We start from the raw sequence: 17536 nt of genomic DNA, 5'->3' as shown, positions 1-17536 counted from the left end.
TATACTTCAGCATGCCACTATCCGATCTGAAACCTTTCTATGTTGCTCTTGTTGCTGTGTACCATCGAGTAGGAACCAACTCATAGCTGCCCCTCCAGAGGCTTTTCAGAGATAGTAAATTGCACAAGAGTTAACTGCCCATCATTCTCCTGCAGAGCAGCAGGTGGATTTGAACCTTGTGCCTTTGCGTTGGCAAGGTAGTACAGTCCCATTTCCTCCTCTTCCTAAGTGCACTTCCTCCCTTCTGAAGCCAGTTCCTTCATTTATGCTCTGGATCTTACTGCTGCTTCTCTCTCTAAGACCTGTAGTGGGTGATAACCTCATCCAGCATAGCCAGCTTCTCTGTTGGTTCTCTGCCCACCTTGAGCATTTACACATGTTCATGCCTTTTCTACCTGAACAAATAATTATAATCCTTCCTCTGTTGCCTGATCCTTACCACTAGCTGCTTCTCAACTCATCTTACCTTTCACCACATTTCTTGAATATTTACATGCATTCGCTTGTCCATTCCTTTCCTGTCTACTCATATTTCATTTCTTTCTAATGTGGATTTGGCCTCTGCTTTACCAGAATTAGTTTTGTTGAGATCATCAATGGTGTTCATATTGGTTAAGTCGGGCACTTTCAGTCCTCATCTTGCATTGTTTATCAACAGTATGTAATAGTCTTCTACTCCTTTTATTTTTTTTTTTTCTTAAAGCATTCTCTCTTTCCCTCTGTGATATGTTCTCTTGTATAGTCTTTTTTGTGAACTATCCTATCTTCTCAGGGCCTCCTGATCCCGGATTAACTCTCTTCTCCCTCTATGCTTTTCTCAAATGAACTCATCTACTCCCATGACTTCACTTGGTATCTGCATTCCAGCTACACCTATATTTCCATCATTAGCCAAGACCTCTCTTTTCTGAGGATCAGACTTGCATACCTAATTACTTCTTCTGTATTTCCCTTGGAATGTCTCAGCATGTCCAGGTTAGAATTTATAATCTTTCCTGTCAAACCTGCTTGTCCTCCATTACTCTCAATTTAGTAAACGGCTGAAATGCCTTTAGTTTTCTCTTTCACCCATTCCCCAGCTCTACATCTATTTACTCATCAGGTCCTCCTATTTTTTAGTTTTAAATAGCTTTCAGTTCTGCTACTTTACCTTGACATTCATGTTGCCCTAGGCCACAATCGGTCACAGCTGAGACTCCCCCACCCACTAAAGCCATAGCTGATGTAAATGTTTTACTCAGAATTTATCTCCTTACTTTCCTGTGTAAAGGTATTTAATGACTTGTTACCCATAAATGGGAGTTCATGCTCTTAGCATATCTCAACAGCCCTTTAATCAGACACTCTCTAACATCATTAAAGTGCCTATCTCTCCCATTTGTGCCCACCACTCACTACCACCTTTATCCTTCTTATATACCAGGCTGTCACTGTGCTTCAGGGCGTGGGCTTGATCGGATTTTGCTACCTGAAATGCACTCTCTATCCCTTTAGGTTTAAGCTTAAATGTTACTTCTTCCTCCAGGTTTTCATGTTCACCTTAGATCCAATAATTAAAAGGTTACTGCAACACTTGGTATTTTTTATGATTACCTCTTTATTGGAGATAAACCTTCCCTTCATCTAGCTTAATATATGTCAGTTAGCTAATTTACTGATTTTTCCTCTCCTCCCTTTGCCACTTCTTGAAGCTTCTAGAACATTCTAAAATAGCGGTTCAATGTCTTTCTTCCTCCCATGACTAAAAGTGTTATGAGGGCTCAGGATTTAGCCCAGGGGCTGACATATATGAGGTACTTAATAAATGCTTGTGGAATGGCTGACTGTGAGTGAAGAGATAAATACAACTCAGAGAAATAAATGCCATCTTCTCCATCGTAACTATCCAGTTGTAGTCTCCGTTTCAGTTACTACAATGTCGTTTGTTCCCTTCCTCTTTGTAAATCATTGATGCTACCACGAGTTCATTTTCATAGTCGTAATTAATTTTGTCTTTTCTCTGCTGATTAGAAATTTGTGGACAAAAATTCTGCTTTAGTGGTTATTCAGTAAAAATGCTATTTTAATCTTCTCTTGATACTCAAAAATGTAGTCACAGACAATATTAAAATATACGTTGCATGTGTATCTAGGGAGCTCTGGTGGTGTGATCCACGGGGAGTTGAACTGCTTACCCAAAGGCTGCACATCTCTTAGCAGTTCGGATCCTCCAGTATCTCTGCAGGGAAAAGATGGACAGTCTCCTCCCAAGTGAATTAAGGGCTCAGAAACCCACTGGAGGGTCAGCTATGAGTCAGTTCCCATTTGAAGGCAAAGAGAGAGAGAGATACCGCTAATACATGAAGTATATGAATGAAGTAAAGAGATTCTGCTGTTCCCAGAAATAAACAGCTTACTTATGTTTTTAAATTTCTTCTTTTCCTTGAAACATCTCTCACAAAGGCAACTTTAGACATTTAAGCCTTTTGACAAATATGTCCATAAGTTACTAAAACACACAACTATTCTCTCAATTTTTTTTCTATAATTATATTTTATTAATTTTCATAAACATTTACAGAGATTTTGGGTTTCCATTCATTCATTGTTGCACTATATTCTCTCAATTTTGTGCCTAGGAAACGAGCTGCATGCAAGTCAGTGAATGGCTCTCACAAGTACAAAGGGAATTCCAAAGATGTCAAGCCCCCAGACCTCTGGATCCATCACGAGAGGCTGGAGCTGAAGCCCATCGACAAGTCTCCAGACCCAAACCCCATCATGACAGATACTCCGATCCCAAGGAACTCTCAAGACATCACGCCTGTTGATAATTCCTTGGACAGCAATATCCATCAAAGGCGGAATTCATACAGAGGTGCCATTTTAAGTGCAGACGTTTCCCCCCATATGTTCACAGACTGTCTTCATTTCAGTAATTATCTATTTTCTAAAGTTGCTTAGATCTGGAGCTTCCTATACAAAGCCTAGGGAGCTCTTTGGCCTAGTGGTAAGAATCTGCACTGCAATCCCAAAGCCAGAGGCATGCGGTTCGAATCCACAGCTGTTCTGTGTGAGAAAGAAGGGCAGTCTCCTCCCGTTCAATTAATTGCCTCTAAAAACGCACTGGAGGGTCAACTATGAGTCGGTTCCGACTCGATGGTACTCAGCAACACACAGAGGCTTGGTTTAAATAAGGGAATGTGGTTATCAGTTGATGGAGAATCACCAGCTTGTTACTGGGGTAGAGATTCCATGCCTGGAAGATATAACTTTCTACACCTTTAAACCCCTCAGCAGGCTTCACGTATTTGTGGGAACCCGGCCTGTGGCTGTGTGTTTCATTCCATCCTTTCTGTTGGAATTCAGCTGTCATTGTGATGATCACAATGTTCTTGGTCTGAATATCTTTACTCACAGACGCCCCACTGAAGCCTGGTCAGCAGCACTGTGTCATGTGCACTGACTCTCATCAGGGACTCCTCTATGTTCTAATGATCACTTCCTCTTTAGCTCACTTCCTGCAGATGGGCTTTGTGCCTCTTACCATATTGTTTGTGAGACCTTAGTCCCCCACTAGAAATGTTTTACTATTGAGGCCCAGGGCACACACTTGTAACCAATCTCTGATTTGCTCTCTAGGGCATGAATCAGAAGACAGCATGTCTACACTGGCTGGAAGGCGGGGAATGAGACCAAAAATGATGATGCCTTTTGACTCTCAGCCACCCCAGCGTAAGTCCTAACCAGTTATATTGGGGAGCGATTATGAATTGTCTCTTTAAGTTTACTTAATCATAACACAAAAAGGACTTTTACAAAAGCATTGACATCTAGGGGGCAGAAATAGCAGACATTGGTCATATTTTGTAATAAAGTATTATTTTTGAGACCATCATCTTTAGTGTTTAAGTAAATAAGCTAAAAAGACAGTTTTCTGAGTTTCCCAGGAAGAAGGAAAGGCCCCCCCTGTAGGCCAAGATGGAGGACAGCCAGGTGTCACAGGTATTCCCTAGGTTTCCTGACACATATTCTGCATTAATGTTATATATTCAAAATATGTTAAGCAGTGGAACACATGAATTACTTATGCTCAGATTTCTGTGTCTCTTCCTTCTGTGATTTCAAGTTAGAGAAGGCTTTCTTAGTGGGGCTTCCACGTGACAATCCCTGTACCATCTTAGAGTGGGAAAGCAGCCTTATTCAATCACTGACCCGTTCAACTTCCAATGGAAGGTTCAAACACTGTTGATGTTGAGGTATTAGTTGTTGGTCTAAGGTGACCAGTAGACTAGTAAGACTTGACTCTATAAAAAACATAGACTCAAATCCTGAAACATCCAGTAGGTCACTACTCATTTTAACATGAATGCATTTTTGTATTTTCTATTTAATTCTCATTTCACATCTAGCAACAAGCTCTCTGTCAACAAGTGGCAGTGATTTAAATAGACATGGGTATCCCACGCACCAACAGGTGCAGTGACACCTGCACTTGAAAAGGATCCTAACATTCAGCCTCTGTAGTGCCCCTCAGGCCTACAGGTGTCTGCATGCGTGTGAACACAAACTGGCCATATACAAATTTGTAAGACACTAGACTAAAAATCAGCCCTTAAACAGTAAGGATCTACTCAAACTACACAAAGTAGTTTGCACGTGTGCAATTAAGCAAGGCCTGTGCTTGGAAGCATGCAGGGAGGAAATATGGTTTTCTTTTTATAAGAAATGCCTGGATGGATACCCCAGATATAAAGACACATTGCATGAAAAGAGTAAATTCATCCAGTCCTTTTGCTTTTGATCTTTTAAGATCAAAATCAGAACCTGACTCTGCTTAGTGTTAGACTTATCTCTTACCTAAACTATTTTTCAAACTCATAAGACTTGTCTTTCCCTATTCCTAGTTAGTGCTTTTAGCTGTGTTAGGGCCAAGAAGATACCTTATACCAGTTGATGGAAAGAGTACATATAATACTGTGATTTAACAACATTTAATTTGTGCCTCTCAAAGCAGATGAGAGTGGAATATTTTAGGTGAGAAATCTGAAACCAAGTACCCAGATACTGTATTTTTCATCTTTGGGTTTTGAAATAGTCTTACATCCTCACGGACATAGATCTCTTCCACAGACTGGGCTTCCCCAGGTCCAGGGAGGTGTGAGTTCATGCATCCACCATCTCTCTCCCCTTATCTTCATTGTGCAGTGCTTGGGGCGGGGGGGGAGCGGAGCCTGCTGGTGCTTGAGTATAAAGGTGGCCCAATCCACCAGCTGGGTTTCTTCTTTACCACAATAACATTGAGTGACTCCACAAAGGTCTTGGGAGATACCTGGTGACAGGGAACATTTTAATGGGCTCCAGAGGGCTAATTAAGTTTAACCACAAAGTTTATGAAGCCCTGACTTAGAGAAGAAAAGACTACCTCTGCTCCTAGTCAGCACTGCCTGTTTGGAGATTTAGAGCCGTTTCTCTGGACCTTAAATGTTCTATTCCTATAGCTTCTCTAAGGGAATGAGCAACAGTTAAGTTTACTCTAGAAATCGAGTTTCTGATTGGTTTTGTCGTTTTTCATTTCTGGAATAGATACTGAAGCTTGATTAAAGAGGGGTTTGGATTCACAGTGAAGTTGTATGTTGAATCTCTGTGGGTGTGATGGAGGCACAAGACTGGAAACAGTCAGAGATGGTGCCACAGGCCTGTTGTTCGTGTTTTTAGTACTAACATGGGCCATGAAATTTCAGTGATATTTGTGTTCCTTTTAAGATAGGAAAGTGGCTTAAACAGTCACTCAGGCACCCAGCTTAAGTACCTACTGCTTGCCTCATTTAGTAATTAAGAAAAGGCAGAATGAATTGGGAATATGCTTCAAAGAGAAAGGACTTCAATATTTTTAATAGAGAAAAATAGAGCTGTCCTTTTTCTTGCACTCAAATAAATAATGTGCCCACACTTCCAATGGAAATGGTGAAATTAAGCAAAACAGTTCTGACATAATGTAGCTGTAATTTTGTGTTAAAATGCACTGCTAGAAACCTCAGCCATCATTTATTTGCTTATGAATTAATAGCTCAGAACATTTCCAAGTAGATATGTTTAATAACTCGTATAATCCATGTTTACTGTGGAAGAACTGAAAGATACAGATAAGTCAAAAGTGTTTTTTAACCCTGATCACTGTTGTCTAGAAAATAATCTCTCTGCTAACCTTTTAGTATTTATTCTTCCAGTTTAACCCATACACACATAACAGAAAGCTAGATAGACATACATACGTGCATGTATACAAATAGTCCATTTTTTTAAAAACTGGAGAATTCTTAGCTGATTGTCTAAATCTAGTCAGCTGCCACCAAAAAAGCCCAAACAGTGGTTGGATTGCCTGGGAGGTGGGCCGGGGCAACAATGTTTATTGAACTGTGATCTGTGTGTGTCTGTGCAAGCATGTTAAGCATTTCTCTGTCTTGTGTTCATTCACAGCTGTGATTAGTGCCCATCCCATCCATTCCCTCGATAACCCTCACCATCATTTCCACTCCAGCAGCCTCGCTTCTCCAGCTCGCAGTCATCTCTGCCACCCGGGCAGCCCCTGGCCCACAGGCACAGCCATGTCCCTTTCAGACAGGGCCAATTCCACAGGTGAGAGATAAGGCTCAAGCCCAGACGGAAAGCCTCGCAACGATTGGCACGCTGAGATGGGGAAGGGCTTGCCCTGCGTAGAAAAGGGATTTGGAATTTGTCTCAATGTTGTTTATTTACCATGATATTTCTGCTGTTGGCTCAGACTTGCTTCTGTAAAATTCACCCTGTTTTTCTTCTTAAATTCAGATGCTCAGTGCATATTGTATTCTTTTCGAAAAAAACAACAGTAACTCTCCTCACATTACCATCTCTTGTGCCATAAACCTAATCTTAATTCAGTCTTTTTTTTTTTTTAATTGTTCTCTTCCTTTAATCTGAAAGGATTTCAGGGTGATTTTCAGACACCAGAGGTTGTTATTCCGTTTGCCACACAGTCCTCGTAACGGTAGGATGGTCGATAAAGTGAAAATTACTTATGGATCAGAGTAACCACAGCTGACGAGCAATGAGCAGTTGAGGGAGGTTTCTAACCCAGAGGCCTGGTTCACTTTACGCATGTTGTACACCTCAGGCTGTCTGCTGTGTGTGTTAAAACTAGGGAGGCACGCACAGGCAAGAGTTCTTTCTCTCTGAAAAACAGATAGGAAATGAGCACAGCAATCCAGTGAGGGTGAAGGAAGGTGCCGGGGCATGGTCAGTCACCATACCACATCAAAGCAAGTTTAAGGGGAAAAGAGTAAGCCACAGAGGATGATAGTGTAAGTATTATAGGGCAATACTAAGTATTAGCATTCCTTGATTAAAAATTAATTTCCAAAAAGAAATTAATTTCTAGTCCCTTGGTTTTAAAGTACAACTGTAGGAACTTCTCATATTTACAATACACTCCTTTTTCATCACATGAAATCTGCCTCTTACTAGTTGCCTAATGTTCCGGGGTGGGGTGTCTCTGGTGGCCTGATGAGTAAAGAATTGCACTGCCAACCCAAAATGAAGTCGTTCTGATCACCGAGCTGCTCAGAGAGAGCGGTGGGCATCTCCTCCCATTCGACTTGTGGGAAATCCCACCAGAAGGTGAGCTGTGACTTGGTTCTGACTTGGCAGCCCAGAATGACAACAGTGACGTTTCTGGTAAAACTGACTTTTGGCAGTGCTTAGAAGTAAGAGACTTTTAAGTGAGTTCTATGTTGAAATAACCACATAATTTATAGTAGAAGTCTGGGTCCCCTATAATTTATAGTAGAAATTTGGGTTACCAATAAATGTAGCATCCTCCTCTCCTCCAAGTCCTGATCAACCATAGATATACCCAAAACATTAAATGAAGATCCAAGGTCATTTGAGGATGTCTGATAACTCCCAAAGGTACGCACTGTGTCTAAACATTGACCTTGCTATTATCTTCCTCCAAATCAGGTTTGAAAGCCTGCCTTTAGAACCACAGTTATTCCAGGCAGGCCGCTGTACGAAGTCTGCTTCCCAAACTCATCTCAGAGGATCAGGAAGCAGCCCTCCAAAGCTCATCTCAAAATGCAGGCTTTGTCATTTTCTGAGATGTGGGTCTGCAGGCAGGCTCGTTCTTCCTGGCCAGCTGAACCCCTTCCTCTGTCCTCCTGGGCTAAGATGAGAGGGTAGGAGTAGAGGGAAGCATGGTAGCTGCTACCCAGCCTTCCTTGAAGGGTCTGATTTCATGAAAGTCCCTTTCTCTGTGGGCCTAGCCAGAAAGTGAAATGAGGAAAAACAGTAATGATCGCCATTGCTGAATGTCATTGATTACTAAAAGGCCCTTTGCTTTAGTGACGAGAGAGGACAGAAGAAAGTAAAACTGAAGTGCTAGGTTCACTGGGGATTGATTTGAAATGTAGAGCAAGCATGGAGAAGTGGCCCGAGTCCCCGTACTACCATGACTTCCCGAGCCCTGGTATCTCATGAACTTTGTGCAACTTAAATAACTGGAAGGGAAATGGATCCAGAATTAGGCCTGTCACCAAAGCAGAAGTTGTTACTCCAGAATAGCTGTCCTGGGAGGTCATTGAAGACCAGCATCAGGGGTTACCTAAAGCTAACACCTTGTGACTGACACCCTCTGTCATGTAAAGTGACCTGGTCAAGGCTGACTTCATTTGTGCAGTCCTGGTTTCCCCTTGGTACTCATAAGCTGTATACATCGAGTTAAAGGCATTTTAAGCAGCCAGGAGGAGGCCTGTGTGACCAGGTTAGATTGTAAACTTGCTTCCCTGCACTACCACACTTCCTAACTTGCAAATCACAGATTTGGGGCCCACAGTTCCCCAGCTGTGGTGATGCTGACTCCAACAAGCGTAGGAAGTGCTATCCTCAGTGCACTCCTCTTGAGACTGAGAAATGAGCTAGGCTGGGGTTATCACAAAGCCGAGTGTGGGCACTTGGGGGCGGGAGATAGCCTGCCATCCCTGGGACCTTTAAACTGAAGAACTCGCACTCATACTGTCAAGGCCTGCCTGATTCATACTAGGTGAATTTTGGGCAAGACAGGACAATATTTTATGTGATGGTTCAGAGCATGAGCTTAGGAGTCCTGAGTTAAGAGGATTAAACAAGATGTCATGTTCATGGTCTGGTGGCTGGCTTAGAGAAGGCATTCACTAGTTTAAAAAGAAAAGAACCTTGTTATTTAAGCAGCACATCTCTCATTGACTGTCATTGATTCCTCCCAGAACTGTGTACAGTTCTCCCAGTTTTACGGATGAACGAGTTAAAACTCACAGGAACTCAGTGACTCCTAAATTACCCAACTACTAGCAGACTGGACGGGAGCTCTGGTGGCCTAGGCGGGAGAGAAGTGCACTGCCAACCCCAAGGCTGGTAGTTCAAATCTAAAGATGGTCAGTCTCCTCCCATGTGATTTACAGGCAGTGGCAGTGAGCTTGTGGTTTTTCGCATGTGCCAAACAGAGCCCAGGTCTCTGTCTCCGAAGCCAGTGTTGTTTCTGCCCCTACTCAAGAACAGCTCTGTAACCTCTTCATGTATTTTGAGATGATCATCTTCTTTCTGACTTCCCTTCTGCAGGCTGATCTCCCCGTTTCTTTCTCTGGGCTGGCATGGCCTCATATGATATGGTGGAAAAACTGTGCATAGCTGTCTGGACCATTTTGTTGTCTGGGTCTCACTTAGCTGTTGCCCTGTTGACTTTCCATGGTCCTGAGAGAACATGCAGGGCCTATGGCCTTGACCTTCCCTGTAGGAGGCAGCACCCTCACGGCTGAGCAGGCATTTGCCAGGTGCCCAGGTGAGCGTGCTCACTGGGCGTGGTTGCCTGCAAAAGGTCAGTCTGCCAAGACTATTGATCAGTGAATGGAAATTTTCATTTTCTTTTCTGTTTGCTGTGTCTTAATAAACAGTTGTCCCAGGAACTTTTACATGTGTTCCCTAATAGATACAGAGGAGAACTTTAAACTTCTAATTATAACCATTTGGCTGTGTAGGTGGAAAGATTGGAACAGCTGGTTGACAACAGGATTTCTTGGGGCTCTTAGATTAGTCCGTTCTGAGCGTTGATGGTGATGCTCACCCGTGTTCTCTTGGACTCCTATTTATTTTCAGCTAGTTTAGGGAGCTGCGTTATAGAAGTAGCCAAAATGTTGGGCTTTGCATGTGTTTTAATAATAAAAGAAATGCTAACATTTGGACTTTTCTGCTGTAGAATCCGTTCGAAACACCCCCAGCACTGACACCATGCCAGCCTCCTCGTCTCAGACGTGCTGCACTGATCATCAGGATCCTGAAGGTGCTACCAGCTCCTCCTATTTGGCCAGCTCTCAAGAAGAAGATTCAGGCCAGAGTCTTCCAACAGCCCATGTTCGCCCTTCCCACCCACTGAAGAGCTTTGCTGTGCCAGCGATCCCACCTCCGGGGCCGCCCACCTACGATCCCGCACTGCCAAGCACACCATTGCTGTCCCAGCAAGGTGAGAGAGCAGACCCACACAGGTGCCCTCCAGCTCAGGCACGGGCCAAAAGTCTCTGCTTTGAAAAAATTAACAAGCTTATCCCAGCAATTTAGAGTAGCAGTGTTTTGGTGCCCCACTCAGGGAGTACGTGACACCCCCTCCCCCCTTTGGAAATACAAAGGAACCAGAGAGAAGTGGAGACAAGGGTTGACCTTTTGAATTGTGTTTTATGTGCAAAACTCTTGGTGGTTCAGAAAGCAAGTTTTAGGCAAAGTATTGGACAAGAGATGTCGTTTACAACAGCCTCCTGGAATTGCCTTACTCCATAAGGCTGCTAGGAGTGAGGGAGGCCAAAATTAGCCTCCTAGGATGCTGAAACAAGAAGAAATCAGAGTGGAGAAATGAAGCCTGCACAGAGAGGTGACCTTCTCAAGTTCTGACAGCTCAGCAAAGGCCCGACCACACAGGCGCACTTGTCCCATCACTTCTGCCTCAGGTGATTTATCTCAGCCTGGGCTGTGATTCTCAAAATATTTAGTCTCAAGACCCATTTATGTTCTTAAAAGTTCTTGAAAACATGGGAGAATTTTTCTTTACATATGCCGTATGGACCAGTAAACCTGACTTTTTAGATACTAATTCATTTAAAAATAGTAATACCTTTGGTGGATGTTAACATAAGTAGCATATATTTATGAAAGTAACTGCAGCAGAACCTGTGAGAGCCAGAACCCAGCTTTATTTTCTCAGGTCATACAAAGCTTTTCACCGTCAACAGTGTGCAGCCTTTGTTTTAATGGAAGCTGTTTGAGGTTTCTTCCCCTGACAAGTGTTTGCCTTACACAGTTTCCACATTTCTCAGGTTTTACTGCATTATTTTTCAAAACAAAAAAAAAGTAGTGAGAAGGTGACAACAGGTGGCAGTTTCTAAAAAGGAACCCGAAGCCATATTAATAAACCCTTCTCACTATGTTTCATTAAAATCCATTGTTCTATCTTGTGCTTTGAAGACATGACTTTGAAACAATGCAAATTAGTCATTTGGAAAATACTGGTTCAGTAAGTTCCATAGATCCTCCAGATATTAACATTAACACTGTAAAAGCTCACTCATGACTAACAAGTAGGCACTGACCCATAGCAGATACTCCAGCAGGTTTTCAAGAGGCTGGAAATCATAAGGGAGGAGATTTCCCTTCTTTATCTCATGAAGCGACTGGTGGATTTGAAACCCCTCCCTTTGGGTTGGCAGTGCACCTCCTACCCACTGGACCACCAGAGCACCCTACTGACATAATTAGACAGTATCTAAGAACACAGTCATTAATATCACCAAAGGCTTTTATGGGGTGCTGTTTTGCTCATGGTAACAGATTCAAATATTTAAAAATTCTAATTTTCATCTAAAAACTTACCAGTGGCAATAAATCCAGTCCATTGTTTTCCTTGCAGTAACAAATTTGTTTCATTAATTTTTCTAGAAAATGTCTACCAAGTGTCAAAGTCTACATAACCCGCACGCCTGCCAGTCTTTATTGGGCACAGCAGTGCCACTCCCTGATAGAGGTGGCAGGTCAGCCAGCAGCTAACTCACTACCACAGACGCCTCTCTGTGAGGCAGCCTCGTTCCTGTGCCTGCTTTCCAGTCATCACGCAGAATGTTGAAAAGACGTGTACTCAGTTGGCTGATATTTAATAGATTGAGCTTACTGCTTCATTAGGAATGATCTTAAATGCACGTCCACATCCGTGTATGGCTTTGTTGGACGGTCTGGTGCCACTGCCTTGATTCGTGCTAAGGCTTCAGCATAAAGGCTTTGAACTATCAGTACAAATGGCAGTGCAGTGAAAAGGGAAAATGATTAATAACCTTAGTATTATTATGAAGAAACTCTGCTAGCCTAGTGGTAAGGAGTTGCACTGACAACCCAAAGGGAAGTGGTTCAAATCCATCAGCTGCTCTGAAGAAAGATGGCAGTCTCCTCCCATGCAATTTACAGCCTCTGAAAACGTGCTGAAGGGTTGTTTCTGACTGGATGGCACATAGCAACACCAGCATTATTATAAAACAAGTTTTGACATGACCGACAATCTGACAAGAGTCTGCACCATTATACTTTGAGAGCCTCTGCACGAGGGTATTGTTTTCTGAGGCCAAAAGGAATATTTACTCTGGCCTCTTGAATGCACTGCTTTCTTCCTTATGTCTGGTTCCAGTGCCTTTTGGGGAACGGATCTGAGAGCTGGGTCTGGTGAGCAGGCCACCCATACACCTGATGGTGTCCTTTCCTCCTCAGCTCTGAACCATCACCTTCACGCTGTGAAGACAGCCTCCATTGGGACTCTAGGGAGGAGCCGGCCTCCTATGCCAGTGGTCGTGCCCAGTGCGCCCGAGGTGCAGGAGACCACGAGGATGCTGGAAGACTCCGAGAGTGTAAGTGCAGGTGCCATGAGCCCAGCGAGTCCCTGTGTGTGCGCTGAGCTGGTGCTGCATGCGGGCCCAGGCTCACCACATAGAACTGGGAAGCAGGCCTCCCCTCACTCAGCTCCTGTGTGGAACATCTCCGAGCTCTGTGCGTGGGTCCTTGGTCAGCTCGCCCTCACACACACTCTGGGTTCCTTGGATCCACTTTCCACACCAGCGCAGCTAGTGATTTTTTCCCCCCTCACTTCCAGCCTGCCTCCCAGAGTTCTCCTTTCTCTCTGAGCCACTGTTCTTGGTTTGAGCCATCCTCTAGTTCCTGCACCCTTCATCCTGCTTTATGGCCTCACTTGAGGGGAAAATGCTCGAGTGGTTGCTGTAAATACAGAGAGACATCAGGCCTCACCTTTGGACTTTCATTCTCACATTTGAAAAATGTGCTGCCTGTATGTTTTTAGGCACAGGGCACAGGAGAGGGAAGCTGGGCCCCAGAGACCCAGGGATTAGACACCAGCAGTGTCAACACCAGCAAGATAGAGGCAGGGGCAAGGTCACAGTCACCTAACCTGTGACCTTGAAGAAGTGTGTTGGAGGAAGACAGTTTTATAACCTGAGGAGATGGGTAATTCCTACCCCAGGATTTTAATGGTTTTCATTTAAGGTTTTAATGATGTTGAGCACACCTTGTCATCCCTGTTTTGAATCATCTGGCCAGCCTAGATTTTAGGGGCCAGTCCTGTGACACTCGACACTTTGGCCTTTCTCCTGCCTGGCTGGCCCCCATGTCATCACAGTAACAATGTCCTCTTCCCTGCAGAGCTACGAACCAGATGAGCTGACCAAAGAGATGGCCCACCTGGAAGGACTGATGAAGGACCTAAATGCCATCACGACAGCATGACAGCCTTCACCAGGACGTGACTCCAAGCCTGAGTCTAGAGGTCTTGGGACTTAGCCTTGAAAAGCAAGGAATTGTACAGAATACGAGAGGACAGCACTTGAGAACACAGAGTGGGCGAGCGAGCGGACGAGCCAGCGCCTCCGGGAGTCACTGCAGGCGCGGCCACCTGCCTTCTCCCGGTCCGCCTGGAAGAAGCCGAGTTGAGGCAGCTCCCCTTGACCTGCTGAGACCCTCCAGGACTGGGCACCATGGGCCAAAATTCCGCGTCCGGGGAAGAGGCAAGACAGGCAACCAGATTTCACTTTGTGGTCCGGCTGCTGCGTCTTTGAGCTGCAACTGCATCGCCTTCATGGAGTGTAGACATTGACTTTTACGTACAACTTTATTTGTGTCCTATTTTATTTTACCATTAAACAAAAAACAAAAACCACACACTCTCAAGAACCATGGACGTCCATGGTGTTCTCCGCAGGTGGTCGACGGTTGACTGCTTGTTCAGTTATGTGCGGAAAGTCATTGACAGTGTGGGTTGTTCCAAGGGTTGGCTTGTTTTTATATTTGTTATTTTTGTTATTTTCATTCTGAGTCATTGCATCCTCTGCCAGCTGTTAATCCATCACTTTAAAGAGGGAGGAAATGTTGCGTTGCTGTTTAAGCTTTTTTTATTATTATTTTTTTATTATAATTATTAAAGGCCTGACTTTCTCCTCTCATCACTGTGAGATTACAGATCTATTTGGGTGAAATGTAACATTGGAAAGATTTGTTTGTTGCTTTCTGTGCAGTTTCAGTATTGGGGTGGGCATGGGGTGGGGGTTGGGACTAGGAAATGGAGGGGCGGCTGAGGTTCTGTGAATGTTCTGGTCATTGTCCTTTCTTCCAGAAGCCTGCAGAGAATGGAAGCATCTTCGTTGTTCTTTCCTGGCATGTCCATCTCTATTGTCACTACCTTGCAACTGAAGTTTTCATTTGGATCTGGTTTAAAAATCCTGTGCAATAGGTGGGTTCATGGGTTTAGCTATCCTCACACTTTGGCCACACCCCAGGAAAGCTGTCCTTGCCAGGCCCCAGATACAAGAGTGGTGCAGAGCAGGCACCCACTGAGGCCCTGGGAGACCAGAGAGCAAAGCGTGGAGCCTGTGTTCTTCTGCTGTCCCTGGGCCTCTTTGGAGGAATTTGGGGTTAGGGAAGGAACTCCATATGTGAGCCTTGCTTCTCTCCGAGTCTTGTCCTCAGCCAAGCAAAATCTCATGTGCACACTTCAGAGCCCTTCAGAAAAAGCTCACAGCAAAGATGGAGCAAGGCAGGGGCCAATAGCACTCACCTGGCTCCTCGTTGTCCCTCCAAACATTGTTCTTCTCGTGGGGAGAGACAGTGGTGTGGGCTGGACCCCTGCAGCCCAGCTACTCAGTTGAGTCCCTGGCTAGAAGGCTGAGGTTTGCAGACAGGCTTAGCCTTTTCCCCTGGAAACTTCTTGATAAATGTTCTTCTTTAAGAGATAGAAACTGAGAGTTTAAATATTGGGTATACAAGACTGGCCATCAGGCATCTGCCCCCGCTCCCTAACATATCCCCAGGAGAGAGTGGAGAGGACCCAGCATGGGTACCAGTGAACTAAACAGGACTTCAGCACTGTAGCAAGAAGGTTTCAGCTGCTGAGACCACCAGTGGGGCCCCTTCCCAAGCAGCTCGCATGGGGCTCAGCATGGCCTGGCCTTGGGCCCCGCAACCCTCAAGCTGCTGCTGGACTGCTGGCCTCTACATCAGACATCCCCCTTTAGGTTTTGTCACACATTTGTTCTGCTAGATGAACTCATTATATTTATTATTTTGGGGGCTGTGGATTGTGCAGTGCTAAAACTCCAGCCGCTGTGCTAGCTGGTCACAGAGTGTGGCCCCAGCAGGATTCTGGAAAACCAGTGCGCTAGGGCTGATTGTAAAAGAGCCCCCAGCCATCTGGGCACCAGGAGGGCTCAAACCCCCAGAAACTGTCAGACCGTTGCCCAAAGAAACATGCTCAGTATTTGGGGTGCCCATCCCATGAACCCTGATACTTCTGTTACCTCAGGGCCTTGGTACCTGGATACTGCCACAGAATCGGGGGGGGGCGGGGGGGAGGGGAGGGACATATTTTTAAATAAAAAAACTGTTCAAAGTTGGGGAATTTTATAAAAAGTTACAAAAATAAAAGGAAAGCTATTCTGTATTGCACCTTTTCACAGTTTAATACGTTTTCTTACATTTTCCTGTGACTTTGGAAACTAAACCATTGCGTGTCTTGTAACGTCCTCGTCAAGCTGCTGCTCAGCAGCTCCCTGCAGGAGGATGCGGAGCAGATGCGTCCTGTGCCTGGGTGCCTGCCGGGTCAACCTGGGGCCTGCAGGGGTGCGCCTGGGGGCTGCTGAGCCTGGTTTCTGTACACACCTGTTTGAGCTTTTCTGTAGTTGATGCTGTAAAACTCTATGGCTTTTTAAAAACAATTTCATGTTTTTATTTAGTATTGGAAATCCAATACACTTTTTTAATCCAATCAAATTCTGGTCTGGTGGAAGAGTTTGTTGTTCTCTTTATTCTCGTTTTCCTTAAGAGGACTTTGGGGCCCTGGTTCCCTGGCGTGTGATTGACTTCATCCTTGTCCTATGAAGCCAGGAGCTCAGAGTGGCCTTCAGGGAGGCCCAGTAAGAGAGCAGGAAGTTGCAAGGTTGTCCTTCAGCCACAAAGATGAATCCCGTCTCTGTCCTCACCCCATTCTGCCTGCCTGCTGAGGACTGAGTAGCCTGTGGAAGCTACGGTGGCACCAAAGAGGCACGTGACCCCAGCAGAAAGTTGGGGTTGCTTCTGATTAGTGTGAAGGTACGAATCCTGCCAGCAGCTCCTTCTGTTGGCAGACAGGCTGAGCAACCACTCTGGGCCTGGGTCCCTCCACCTCCTCCCTGACATCCAAGGTACCTTCCTTTCTCAGCCTGCTTGAGCCATTCTGATTGAGCTCACTTTAGATGCTTTGTTTAAGAGTTTATAAAATTCAAGGGAATGGAATCTGAAACCAAAAGTCTGTCCAGTCAGCCCATGCCCCATCAGGCTCCTACTCCAGGCTCCTAGTGCTACAGCCTCCAAGATGTGTAGCCCTGTAACACTAATGAGAAACACACAAATTGTCTGTGCATGTGCTGTTCCCTCTGCCTCAAATGCCCTCTTTGCTGCAAAGTCATTTCTTAAAACTGAGTCTAAAGAAGGCCTCTGTCCCTAACAGCTAATCCCATCCTGACAGCCAGAACCCTGCCAGTGCCGGCCACCATCCCTGCATCTCTAGATGGAATCCTTGGCACATTTGACAGTGACTTACTTGAGTCTTTTTCCACTGGACTGTGAACTCAGTGAGGAACAATCATTTCATCTCTCTGAGTGCCTTGTTCCAGGGCCCTGTGACGGTGACTGTTTGTTTCCTGCACAGGTGATGGTGTGATGGGGTGAGGATGTAGTCAGTCTTGAAGACTTATAACCTAGAGCAGCCAGGTCCATCACACCTACCCCTCCTGGGGAAATGTCTAGCCTTCTGAAGTCCTAATGTTACTGGTAATAGACTGGTTTGGGGTAGTCAGTGGCCCTTATGCAACCTGGGTAAGCCAAAAAGGTAGCCAAGATGTGTGAGCCTGGCAAAATAATAGGAAATAAAGCTGATGCCACAGTGGGTCCTGAGATCAAGGAGAAGAGCATCCACAAAATT

General features: G+C 44.9%; 1 protein-coding gene across 3 annotated transcripts in view; it reads left to right on the top strand.

Moving 5' to 3' along the window:
• The window catches only part of NEO1 (neogenin 1), a 247473-nt gene extending 232905 nt beyond the window's left edge, over positions 1 to 14568 (top strand). The window contains exons 24-29 of one of the 3 annotated variants that reach the window (XM_006888320.1): positions 2619 to 2857; positions 3622 to 3714; positions 6460 to 6618; positions 10244 to 10507; positions 12787 to 12923; positions 13729 to 14568. In XM_006888320.1, the coding sequence (XP_006888382.1) occupies positions 2619 to 2857; positions 3622 to 3714; positions 6460 to 6618; positions 10244 to 10507; positions 12787 to 12923; positions 13729 to 13812 (976 nt within the window). In that variant the 3' untranslated portion in view covers positions 13813 to 14568. The remainder of the gene's footprint in view (positions 1 to 2618; positions 2858 to 3621; positions 3715 to 6459; positions 6619 to 10243; positions 10508 to 12786; positions 12924 to 13728) is intronic. The other 2 variants (XM_006888321.1, XM_006888322.1) reach the window with 2 other exon arrangements.
• Positions 14569 to 17536: the final 2968 nt, after the last annotated feature.

Source organism: Elephantulus edwardii, unplaced genomic scaffold (genome assembly GCF_000299155.1).
Source record: "Elephantulus edwardii isolate Elephantulus edwardi_28Jun2011 unplaced genomic scaffold, EleEdw1.0 scaffold00066, whole genome shotgun sequence".
Taxonomy (NCBI): domain Eukaryota; kingdom Metazoa; phylum Chordata; class Mammalia; order Macroscelidea; family Macroscelididae; genus Elephantulus; species Elephantulus edwardii.
This window is presented reverse-complemented; position numbering and strand designations above follow the sequence as displayed.